This window comes from Oryzias melastigma, linkage group LG13 (genome assembly GCF_002922805.2).
Source record: "Oryzias melastigma strain HK-1 linkage group LG13, ASM292280v2, whole genome shotgun sequence".
In the NCBI taxonomy this organism is placed as follows: domain Eukaryota; kingdom Metazoa; phylum Chordata; class Actinopteri; order Beloniformes; family Adrianichthyidae; genus Oryzias; species Oryzias melastigma.
In genome coordinates, this window is record NC_050524.1 from 25496276 (window position 1) to 25509494 (window position 13219).

Genomic DNA, 13219 nt, shown 5'->3' on the forward strand with positions numbered 1-13219 from the left:
TCTTTCATTTATTGTAATTTTTTTAATTGTTAGCATGATCAACGTAATTCCAGTAGATGGTGAAGGGGAAAAGCAGTACGTTAAAGATTATGTGTTCAAGCATCATCTCAGGTGTTAAAAGGTTAACCTTTAACAAACGGATCCGTTTCTGACTTTTGTAACTATTGTTTCCAAACCTGCTGAGTTTTCCCGCACAACAAATCCAACTCACTGTAATTCTCCTCCACCATCGGTGACTGGTTAATTATCTGTATTCAAGTCCTGGTATCTAACTTCCTCCATGAAGCTCCCGCTAACAGAACAGCTCTGCAGGTGGATCTTCATGCTCCTCTCCTCGTCTCCTCAGGTGTTCAATGAAGACGGGACTGTCAGGTACTTCATCGATGCCAGTCAGGAGGACCAGAGGAGCTGGATGACCTACATCAAGTGTGCGCGGAACGAACAGGAGCAGAACCTGGAGGTGGTTCAGATCGGCAGCAGCATTTTTTACAAGGCTGTGGAGGTCAGTGAATGCATCATCCCGACCATTGGTCCTTTCAACAAACACAGTTCAGTTATTAATAAGTGGAATTTTTCATATAAAATGATATAGAAGTAAAGAAATTCGAGTGTTTTTCCTTCTAATGTTTAGTTTTTTTCTTACTTGGATAATTTTGATAAAATATTTTATTTATGGAGAGTAAAATATTGAAAGTTATTTAAGGTTTAAGTTAATATTCCTGCCTGTTTTTATTAATATTTATGTAAAAAAGTTAAGTTTCAAAGATTTAAAAATGTAGTTTTAGAGTGTTCAATGGATGTTCGGCCTGATGTGTGTTTTGGATGTTGTCCCCCAGCGTTAGACACGCCTGCGTTAGAATATCAGGAGCTCAAAGTGTGTCTTTACATGAACTGTTTTAGCAAATCAACAAAAATCTTTTGAAATATTTGAAATATGGTTTTTCAACTTGATGGATTTTTTTTCAAGCATTCAAGTAATTGAATACCGCCATAAAAAATTAGCACAGATGCATGAAACCCACTTCAGATATTAGATTGATTAGAATAAAATTAAAAAATAACAAAGATGTTAGAAGGTGATGATATTTTCTTTTCTTATATTTAAATTGTGTATATTTGTATAGCACTTCTCTATCTTCATTAACCCTAAAACACTTTTCCTATTAAAATTTACATAATCACTTTTGGAAGGGTAATTTTCACATGACATAATATACCCCAAAAAGTATTTGTCATTAAAATAGATCAAAATATGACAGCACATAATAAATTAGAGTAGTTTTATTTTATTTTCAACTGTGGTTTATGTAACACAATGGAAAATAAAAACATAGGAAGATCCTAAAAACATGCTCAAAATGACTGAAAAATTAGGAATTTGAGGAGAAAAATGTAAAAAAATAAATAAAATAAAAATGATACTGGAGACTTTGGTTTTGGTCCTCTCATTTCTGGGACATGTGAGACTATACACATGCAGCACTTTAAAAATTGTGTAAATACTTTTGCTCGGGTGAAAATCCCCCGGTGATGGAGCTCTGGGGTTAAAAACCTTCACATTCACAGACTTTCACACACCTGCGGCGGCTCCACTGCCAAACACTGATACCAACCTGTAGCCACCAAGAGGTTCAGTGTCTTGCTCAAGGACTCTTCAGCAAGGTGGGAATCAAACCTGCGACTCTCCTCTGATCGGAGGTCGAGCGCTCCACCTCAGCTGAACAGAATGCAATCAAAGCTCTCAGCTACACTTGTAGAGGAACGAAACTGCAGTCAAGTCATTATTCTGACGGATATTTCATGGTTGATACTGACCAGTCTTTGCTCAGCTCCACTGAGGTCTGCAGCGCCCCCTGCTGTCAGAAGCTTCACCTTCAGGTGATGCTCTCAGCCAATGATGAGAAGTTCTTAATAACTTCAGATTCTTTTCTTTTCTTCAGTCATTTGTTATTTTGCTTTAAAAATGATTCATATGTTCTTTATGAAATCGTTTTATGTGACCAAATAATGTGAGTTTTAAAAAGTTATTTGACTTTTTAATAATTGTAAATAAAGTTATAGAACTATTTACCGAGATAAAGAACTATTTACTGTGATGACCTTCAAAGTTAGATAACAGATCTTACAATACTCTATGTTGGCAACAACGCAAAAAACAAAACAGAATAAATTGTTCATATGTCAGATATATTGTTAGGCAACCAAAACCGAACTAATAGAACATGGAAACGATGCGTATTTAGAATACATGAACTTTTTAATACTATTGCTGTTTTGTTTACTTTTAGACAGTTTTTAAACAGTTTTTAAACTGAACAATTTTTAAACATTGTTTTTTAAGTCTGAAATTACTTATGTTTTCTAAGTTTACAATAATTTTATGTCATTGTTTTTATTGGTGTAAATACTTGTATTATCATTTTTATATTTTAAGTCCTTTATCTGTTATGTTTCTTGTGGTAACTGGACCATGAGTCTGTAGTAAAGTATTTAAATTCTTACATAACACAGTGCAAATAAACTTTCTTTTACAATCAATTATTGTTAATTGTTTTATTATTATGAAATTAACTATAAACCAGAAAAAAAGTTTACATTCATTTGAAAAAGAAATCTAAGGAAAGAGTTTCTCTCTACAGACTATTCCACCAGACCAAGAACTGCTTGTTTGGTACGGAAACTCCCACAACACCTTCCTGGGAATTCCTGGAATTCCAGGAGGAGACGAGGAGCAAACAAAGAAGAGCAAAAGTGGTAAAAATGGTTATAATTCATTTGATACCAATGCAGCGATCTAAAGTATTAGGAAGGGAGAAAGAATGTTTCCTCTGTGAATGTCCTCAATGAAGGTTTAGGGGATGGTTAACTAGAAAAGTTGCATGCAATAATGCTAGTGTTAATGTTTTTTGATGAATGCAGTCGCTGAAAATGCTGAAAATGGTGACGCAATTGATTGACTGCTGCAGGGATTTGTTGAAAATGCATAAGCCATTTGAAAAATGTGAAATTTGCTAAAATAACTATGTAAGAGCACTGAAGTTTACCTAAATTTCTAAAAAAAAATTGTACTTAAATTACTTAAAAATCCTTTATACATACTAATTATGCAAAAATATTCAGTGTTGCTTAAATATAAGCTCAACTCCAAATTAGCCCCCAATAAGCTTAGTGGTTGCCAAATTAGTCAAAGAAGCTAACTTGTTGCTCAAATACTAGCTAAATTCCAAAATAGCCTAAAATTCCTCAGTAAACTAAACTAGTCAAAAACATTAGCCTGTTGCTAAAATAGAAGCTAAACTCTAAATTAGGCTATAAAAACCATAGTAGATAACAAATTAGCCAAAAATGAAAGCATGTTGCTAAAATACGAGCTAAACTCAGAATTAGCTTAAAAAACCTTAGTTTTTGCCAAATTAGCAAGAAAAAAGCTAGAACGCTCTCTTTCTGGTCCAGATGACTCCACCCACATATTGATGTGTGATTCCTTCCATGACAAATGTAAACAAAGGTGGACAAAATGTTATGTCTGCCATGGACATTAGTGAAACTCAAAAATCAATTATAAAAAAAGTTCAGCGCACTGTCTTGTAGGGTCCAGATGACCCCACTTTTAATGTAAACAAACCAAGGAGAGCAGAAGGGTTAAATACTAGCTAAGCTCCATAATATACTACAATTCCTCAGTAAACTATCCATCCATCCATTTACTTGTCCGCTTCTTCCCTTTCGGGGTCGCGGGGTGCCGGAGCCTATCCCGGCTACTGAAGGGCGAAGGCGGGGTTCACCCTGGACAGGTCTCCAGTCTGTCTCAGGGCCTCAATCACACACATTCACTCTCACATTCACACCTAGGGGCAATTTAGAGTCACCAATTAACCTATGAAGCATGTTTTTGGACGGTGGGAGGAAGCCGGAGTCCCCGGTGAAAACCCACGCATGCACGGGGAGAACATGCAAACTCCACACAGAAAGGTCCCAGCCGGGAGTCGAACCGGGGCCTTCTCGCTGTGAGGCGAGAGCGCTAACCACTGCGCCACCGTGCAGCCCCCTCAGTAAACTAAATTAGTGAAAAACATTAGCCTGTTGCTAAAATAGAAGCTAAAATCTAGATGAACTCAAAAACTCCATTAGATTACAAATTAGCCAAAAACGTAAGCAAATTGCTAAAATTTTAGCTGATCTCCGAATTAGCATAAAAAACCTCAATAGATGCCAAATTAGGACAAAAAAAGCTAGCACATTGCTTAAAAGTTAGCATGTTGCTAAAATAGAAGCTAAACTCTAAATTATACTATAAAAAAGACACATAACAAATTAGCCAAAAAAGCTAGCTTGTTGCTTCAATACTAGCTAAACTTCAAAATACCAGAAAAATTCCTCGGTAAATTAAATTAGTCAAAAACATTAGCTAAAATGGAAACTAAAAAGTCTAAATTAGCCTAAAATGTCAGTGGATGCAAAATAAGGAAAAAAAAGCTAGCTCAGTCCTTAAATACTAGCTAAAATCCAAAATAGCCTAAAATTCCTTAGAAAACTAAATTAGTCAAAAAGGTTAGCATAAAATAGCAGCTAAAGTCTAAATTAGCCCAAAAAACCTCAGTAGATAACAAATTAGCCAAAAACGTTAGCATACTGATAAATATGAGCTAAAAACTGTTCTAGATCATGTAAGGTTGAATGACAGCAGGAGAGTCTTTGCATTTCCACATAAACTGTTTCTCTCACTTCCTAACAGACGAATTCCACACCTGCGATGGCTCCTCCTCCTCTTCATCCTCCTCCTCCTCCTCCTCCTCTTCAACCAGTCTGGGCCGCATGCGGTGTGTCATATGTCACCGTGGCTTCAATTCTCGCAGCAACCTGCGCTCTCACATGCGCATCCACACCCTGGACAAGCCCTTCGTGTGCCGCTTCTGCAACCGCCGCTTCAGCCAGTCCTCCACCCTGAGGAACCACGTGCGCCTGCACACCGGCGAGCGGCCCTACAAGTGCCACGTCTGCCAGTCTGCCTACTCCCAGCTGGCTGGCCTGCGGGCGCACCAGAAGAGTGCGCGGCACCGACCCTCCGGGGACGCCGGCAACCCTGGGGCGGGTGTGGTTGTGGTGGGGGGAGGAGGGGGAGTGCACTCACCGCCTCCGTCTCACCCGCCACAGCTGACGGCTGTACCCCACCCGGCATCTCTGGTTCATCACATCCCCACCATGGTGCTGTGATCTCCAACCGGGGAGACCCCATAACGATAGTGGAACACACACACATACCCACACACACACTGGCTTATTAACCCTCTAACACCTGAAGCTTCACCAGTGACACTTAAATCTTTAACGTATTGGAACTATTCAACCGCTAAAGCTTTTCTCCTTCACAATCTTCTGGAAATATGTTAACAATTGAAAAGTTACAGTAAATCAAAGAACAGAAACACTGGAGCTCTGGTGTTAAAGGGTTAATGGAAACAAACCCAACCAATGAGAGTTCAGATGGACCCTAACCTGAACAAACACACCTGCCTGAAGTGACACACTCAAACACCTATCCAGCTCTTGATGAGCCTTCCAGCATCTGCATGATCAGATATGCTAACCTGTCTTTGTGGACGAGAATGTTAATGTTGTTTGGTTTGCATGCTCCTGGGTCTCTGTTAAAGCTCGTGATGAGTGCTTCCCAGCACAGGGGGGCGCTGCAGCCTCAGCACGGAAACTTCTTCACAGGACAGCAGTGAGTTCCTGTAGGTTCAGGGCTGACTCCCAGCAGGTGATCTGTCCTGGTCCAACTGTCGTCTAGTTCGAACTCTTTGTGTCCAGAACTCACGTAATCCAGCAGGTGACAGAATGCACTTGGGAAGAAGAGTTAGCATCTAATCATTAAGCCCTAGAACATATTTAGAATGAAGGTTAAACACATACATGGTCTTTTCTAGAGTTCTAGGATAAATAAAATCAGTTCAAAACACTTTTTATTTTATCAAACCCTTTCTCATAATTGCACCAACATCGTAAAATGGCAGCTCAATGGATGAGAGTGTTGGTCTGGAGCATGCAGCCACTGCACAGACACTGCAACCACTGCAGCCACTGCAGCCTCTGGAACCAATGCAACCACTGCAACCACTGCAGCCACTGCAGCCACTGCAGCCACTGCACAGCCACTGCAGCCACTGGATCAACGCTGCAAAGTCTAATTGATCACAAACGATTTAGACACATCAGTCAGTCTTGGTCCGTCTCTCTCCTTTCCTCGTTTTGGTAACTCTGAGTCTCTGGAGCTCTCACAGCAGCTCTTCTTCTTGGCTGACACTATTTCATTCCATTCCAAACACCAGCTGAAATACAGGAAAACGAGGAGCACCAAATGAATCAGTAGACAACAAGTGATTCTGTAACATCTTGGAAGTTTATCTCAATAGTAGATTCAGCTGGAATAACTTCAGCTAAAGCTCCAAACTACAGAACTCTGAAAATCCTGTGAGGAAGTTTGCTGGTGACTAGAGGACGCAGAGATGAAGATGTTTTATTAATATTAGTATTGGTGTGCATAAGCATTAAAGTGACACTTTTCTAAAAGGTCAAATCCCTGTAAATGCTTTCTGATCATTCACATTTGTTTCAAATGAAACTTTTCAGACTGATTCCTCATATTAGAGCTGACTGGCAAATGTTCATGTAAATAGGTTTGAAACTGAGGGAAATCCGACTGTGAATATAAATTTACACATGTTTATGCCCGCAAAAGAATCCAGTCACTTTATTTCTTTATATGTATAAGATATGTATCAGTATATGAAATGAGTCATGATTTCTATAAAGGACGATGTATTTAAGCCTATAAAATCCTAATAAAGTATTCCTGCCCTTCATCTTCTGTTCTGGTTGTTCAGCATGTATGTGGTGCTATCAGGCACTAGGGATCCTGCACCACCTCAAACAACACTCTGCTCTGGCTGTGTGACAGCTAAAGGGACCTAAAAATGTGCAACCAGTAACATTTGTCTTTGGATGCACTTAAAATACGCAAAAAATCCAAAACACACCTTATGTCTCGGGCCGAACAGGACAGATATTTATTGAACACACCAAAACTACATTCTTAAAAGTTTAAAAATGTAACTTTTTTACATAATAATGAACTAGATATACAGCATTACCTACAATAATGCTGTGAATGCTGTAAGCTGGATTTGGCCGCTGAAGATACTAGTGCTGATAACTTTGCTGAAATTGATAGCTGAAATCACTAAAGCCAGAGCTGAAAACACTGAAGTTGAGAGGTGAAGACACAGAAGCTGATAGATGAAATCACTGAAACTAATTGCTGAAAATGGTGAACGCTGAACGCAGGAAGAGTCTGTGCTGCAAGCTCCGCCCCCCCGGCTTACACAACACTCAATTTATCCCCTTACCAGTGATGATCAGCGAAAACCTTTCATTTTAGATGCAGAATACCGTATATCTTCCAGTTGTGTTCGGTCTTCAGTAAATTCCAGCTCAAACAGGTGTTTGTTATTTAAGACACTACCTTAACCCCCAGTCCCACACAGCCGTGGAGAAGCTGTGTTTGTGTTGTGAAGGAGTTTAGCGATGGCCAGACCTACTAAAGGCAGATATATCATATGTGCATCCATCTTTGAAGAAGTTTGGATTATTTTGGTGGGAGAAATGCAGAGAAACGGGTTTTGTCCATGATGATGTCATGATGCAGACAGCAGCAGCAGCAGGCGGAGCTTCAGGAATCGAGCTGTTTCACCTCCGGGTAGGGAAAAATTCATAAAATATAACTAATATTTCATAAATAATTTGTTTTTTAGTGGTTCCAAATGTAACATATGATCATATATATGGATATAGTTCACTCTGAAAGGCTGAAAAAAATCATGGTATGGCCCCTTTAAATAACTATAAATATTTTACTCTCCATAAAAATATATTTTATCAAAATTTTACAAGTTAGACATGAGCACAAGATAACATCGGGTCATTAATAACAATAAAATAAAATGATCTGGAGGGCCGGATAGAATTACCTGGAGGGCCGGATCCGGCCCCAGGGCCTTAACTTTGACACATTTGCTGTAAGGGAATCAGTGCCCACCCCCTCAGAGCGGAGGCGATACACCATTACAGAAATGGCTTCCTACGGCACGCCATGCCATCAACAGGGACAGCGTAGGTGGGCAGCACCACTGATTGCAGGGTATGTCAATCAAATCAAGATGTGCCCTTTTTATTCCGCTTACCTTTTACTCTGCTACACTTTTGTGGCAGTTACCGAACCAGAGCAGGGGGCTTTGAGGGACTCTGACGTATTTTACCACACAGCACGTATGGAGGTTGGCTGGAATGAAGCCGCTTTGCTCTGGTCAAATGTGAGATGTGATCTCTCTGCAAAGGGTTGGTGGATTCAGGCGGTCTCTGCCCAACACTGGGTGGGACAGGCTCCAGCAACCTTGTGATCCCAGAAGAGATTCAAACTTTAAAGCCGGAGCTCCAGTCTTTTACTGTAATTTTTAGTATTTAACACGATCAACATAATTCCAGTAGATTCTGAAGGGAAAAAGCGGCTCAACGAGCCAATGGTTGAAAAGTTACAGTATGTTAAAGATTTTGTGTTTAAGGTCACCGATAACTGGGTAACATACAGAGAGATGACACCTGGTGGTGAACCTGAAAACTCCACCCACGACAGCATCCCTCGTCCTTAAAAGAAGTGAGGCAATTACAGTTTCCCTGTTGACAGGTAATGTTTGCAATGTTCCAAACAGGTCAGATTAGGAAACTTCTAGTCATTGTCCAAAGAACAAAATCAAACAGTCTGAAACCAGAACCCGGGGGGGTTCACTGCCCCTGTTTGCTCACAAACATTAAAGTTCATTTCTGTGGTTCTACTCACACCCTGCCAGGATGGTTTCCTCCACTGAAGCTGCAAAAGTCAGGCTAAGAAATGCAAAGCAGAGTCCAACAGCATTAGTAGCTCAAGAACACAGCCTCAAAATGAGATTATAGAGAAACACGACATCCAATTGAACAATCTCAAGAGTACTTTGAACACAGAAAAGTTTGTTCCTTTTGTCAGATGAATTTGAAAAAACTGTCACATGACAAACAAATGTCAACTAGAAAAATTGCATTTCCTGTGAAAATGTTAGTGTGAATGGTTTTTACTGAATGTGGACGCTGAATATGTTGAAGCTTTTTCGTGAAAATGCTGAAGAAATTTACAGTATTTTTTGAAGGGATTTGCTGAAAAGGCTAAAGCAACTTTCTAAAGTTGCTAAAGAACTTAAAGTTAAAGAAATTGCAAAGAATTTCAATAATTTATTAAAAAAGAAAATAAATTAAAATAAATTATGATAAAAAAAAACACTTAAAAAGTAGGAACTCAGAGCTGGCCCAAAACTTCAGTGGAAAAAAGTGAGCATTTTGCTAAAATGTTAGGTAAACTCCAAAAAGCCCCAAAATTCTTGGTAGGTGCCAAATTACCAAAAGTATATATATGTATATATATATATATATATATCACATTGCCATAAAAACTCCTTATTAGCTTAAAATCCTCAGTATATACCAAAAAAAGCTAGCACATTGCTAAGATACTAGCTTAACTTAGAATTAGCCTTAATAACCTGAGTATATGCCAAAATTCCCAAAAAGCAAACCTGTTGCTAAGAATACCAGCTTAGCTCCTAATTAGCTCAAAAATCCTCAGTAGATGTGATATTAGCCAAAAAAAGGTAGCACATTGCTAAAATATTAGCTTGGCTCAGAATTACCCCCAAAAACCTTAGTAAATGCAGAATTAGACAAAAAAATAGATGATTGCTAAAATACCTGCTCAACTCAGAATTAGCCCAAAAACCTTATTAGATGACAAATTAGCCGAAAATGTTAGCAAGGTGCTAAAATATTAACTAAACTCAAGAATAGTCCAAAAAACCTAATTGATGCTTAATTATCCAAATATGTTAGCATGTTGCTAAAATATTATCTAAACCCAAAATTAGCCTTTTAAACCCCAGTAGTATGAATGTCCTTAACATGCCGAACGTTTTGATACCAATATTACATACGTTATAGAGCACAAAAAAATTGATGAAAATTTATGAAAAAAAACAACAATTGCGTAAAATTGTTACAAAAAAAATACATAATATCTTCAAATGTAGTTACATTTACGAAAACCAAAAATACAAGTGATAATGACCTTAGCGAGGTGAACGAATTGATACCAAGATTATAGAAATTGCTGAAAGTGTGATTGAGTTTTTACGGTTCAAAAAGTGTACAGAAAAAAAAAATAAAAAAGCATCAAACAGAATCACTTTAGTGTGAACGCTTTGAAGCATTCACACTGTGAAATGCTGACAAAGTGTTTATATGCAGAACGGTAAACACAGAAAGGGTGATTCACAGAAGACCCGACAAAGATTCATTTTGAACCTGAACTGAGGTGGTCTCATTGTGGATAATGGACAGCATGTCTCCAAAAAAATGTTTAGACAACACCCACACACATTTGTCAAACATTTCTGAAACATTTAATGTGATTACTGACGTGTGTTATCTATCATTTGATTTACTGTCAGAACCAGAATCTTCTTCATCAAAGAGCAGAAAGCAGAGATCTTTAGACCTCTTAAACACTTTTATGTTTGCTTTGATTTTCTTCCTGAAAGAAATGATTCTGTCACAACCTCCTGCAGTCATCTGGCTCCATCTGCTGTTCACACACAAAGCTGCAGCTCCAGGTCAGTGCCTTGTAACATGGTCATTTTTACTGAAATGTCCTGCTCTGGCCCTGAGACAGACTGGAGACCTGTCCAGGTGAACCCCTTCAGTAGCTGGGTTAGGCTCCGGCACCCCGCGACCCCGAAAGGGAAGAAGCGGACAGGAAAATGGATGAATGAATGTCCTGCTCTATAGTTATTGACATACGACGTAATATACAGTATTATATTAATATTGTTTAAGGCCTTTCTTTCATATTCAGGCCAAGTTAAATATACAGCCACCACCCCGATCTTACTCCGATTGGTGGAGACACCCTGGTCCGTGCATGCGTGGGTTTTCACCGGGGACTCCGGTTTCCTCCCACCGTCCAAAAACATGCTTCATAGGTTCATTGGTGACTCTAAATTGCCCCTAGGTGTGAATGTGAGAGTGAATGGGTGTGTGATTGAGGCCCTGTGACAGACTGGAGACCTGTCCAGGGTGAACCCCGCCTTAGCCCTTCAGTAGCCGGGATAGGCTCCGGCACCCCGCGACCCCGGAAGGGACAAAGCAGTCGAGAAAATGGATGGATGGATTGCAAAAACTATAAATTTTCTGACTATCAAAAATACATGCAGTAATGTCCTGAACAAGATGAACGTTTTGGTGGCTGAAATCACTGAAAGTGTGATTGAGTTTTTACGTGCTTAAAAAAATACTGAAAGTATCAGAAGAATCACTATAGTGTGAATGTTTACTAAGCATTCTTCTTCTTCTTCTTCAGGTTTTTATGTCGGCTGGCAACCATCTTAAAGGTGCATTACTGCCACCTACTGTTCCGGAGTATGGGTCAGAGAGCCAGCTCACAGTCCAGACTCAGCTTTTGAATCCATCCCCTTACTAAGCATTTACATAATTAACAGAACATAAGTTAGGATGAGGTACAGGACAATGACCATCCCGCTCCACACTCCATTCCAGTAGGTGGCGATAATGCAGCTTTTCAGTTGTTGGCCATCTGCCAATGAAAGTAAAAGAAGAAGATCTGTTGCTTTGTGTTTATAAAAAATGAATGTTTAAGATCTTTGAGTTCATCTTATGACAAAAGTAAGAGTTGCCTTTGTATTTTTTGTGTAATTACAGCAGAAAACATCATACTAAAGAAATTACAGATAGGTTCATGTTGTCTCCTCTAGAGGGCGCCAACAACACTTTCACCCATGAGTTTGGTTCAGATTTGTTTGGGTTTTTATCTTTTCAGCAAAATAAAACAAATAAATCTGAACTTTACTTCAGTGACTATAGCAAACCTTGGAATACACCACGTTAGGAAAGATGAGAAAACACAGGCTGTATAAACTAACCTTTGAGCTCTGCAAACACAAACAAACCTCTCTGTGTCCTGATCCCTGAGGCCGCAGAGCGGATCGATACCTGCCGTCAGGTAGCTCTGCTGCAGCCGCTCTTCTCAGTCAGTGTTGTGTGTGGAGCTCAGAGCGCTTCTTCAGGATGAAGGTGTGTGTTCTCCTCCTGTGTGTGTGCTGCCTTTGCTGGAGGACACAGGCACAGCCCAAATCGTGAGTCTATCGCTGTCATCGTCCTGGTTTCATGTTGCACTTGTTGAGGTTTCAGGAGAATTCTAAATGTTTGCAGCTCTAAGGGATCATGAATTCGAAAAAATTACTTTGACCTTTGAGGGAATATGGAATATTTGTTCTAGTTTCTAGTGTCTCAGACGGCTTAGGAACCTTTAACTTTAGCAGATATTTATCAGGTGATCATCGGTTTCCTGAAATGATATGGTTTTAAAGAACAAAACAAGAGTGTGGTTCATGTTGCTCTCCTCTGCTGATAATGCAACAAAACCTTAAAGTCCCTCTCCAATGAAAATCCTGTTTTAGAGTTTTTATCATGTCTGTGTGTCATTTTTCTCCTGAAAGAGAACAAATGTAATAAGAAAACATTTACTTTTTAAATTTCTGAGTATTTCTCCTTTTAAATCAATCAAACTGTCTTGGACAGACTCTGTCTGAATGAATGATCTTCTTTCCATCAACAGCTCTGCTGCACATGCACTAAACCCTCATCTGTTCCTAGTGTCTAGTTCAGGTTCTGGAGAAGAGAAGATGGTATCTTCACATTGACTGCAGTCAAATGAGCCGCCGTTTGGTCGTGGGATTTTGGTTACAAACTTAATAACCATAGTTAAAGCACTATTGGGAATGTAGGCCCTCCAGATCATTTGATTTTATTGTTTTTAATGGTCCGAAATTATCTTGCGCTTATTTCTAACTTGTATAATTTTGACAAAATACATTTTTATTTAGAGTAAAATATTGTAAGTTATTTAAGGTTTAAGTTGATTTATTCTAGAATAATATTCTGGCCTTTTTATTATTCATAATTATATTGAAAAGTTACAGTTTAAAAGTTTTAAAAATCGCCATTCTGTAGATTTTCTGAGTATTTTGGCGTTTACTAAGATTGTTTTAGGGTCTTTTGGAGTTTAATA

At 39.0% G+C, this 13219-nt stretch overlaps 2 protein-coding genes across 2 annotated transcripts in view; both read left to right on the forward strand.

Moving 5' to 3' along the window:
- LOC112136380 (PR domain zinc finger protein 12) overlaps nt 1-6860 on the forward strand; it is a 9289-nt gene extending 2429 nt beyond the window's left edge. Inside the window, exons 4-6 of the mRNA XM_024258050.2 lie at nt 347-502; nt 2640-2754; nt 4736-6860. Of these exons, the coding sequence (XP_024113818.1) occupies nt 347-502; nt 2640-2754; nt 4736-5214 (750 nt within the window). The 3' untranslated portion in view covers nt 5215-6860. The remainder of the gene's footprint in view (nt 1-346; nt 503-2639; nt 2755-4735) is intronic.
- A 5268-nt stretch (nt 6861-12128) lies between these two features.
- c5 (complement component 5) overlaps nt 12129-13219 on the forward strand; it is a 33809-nt gene continuing 32718 nt past the window's right edge. Inside the window, exon 1 of the mRNA XM_024257967.2 lies at nt 12129-12284. Within this exon, the coding sequence (XP_024113735.1) occupies nt 12217-12284 (68 nt within the window). The 5' untranslated portion in view covers nt 12129-12216. The remainder of the gene's footprint in view (nt 12285-13219) is intronic.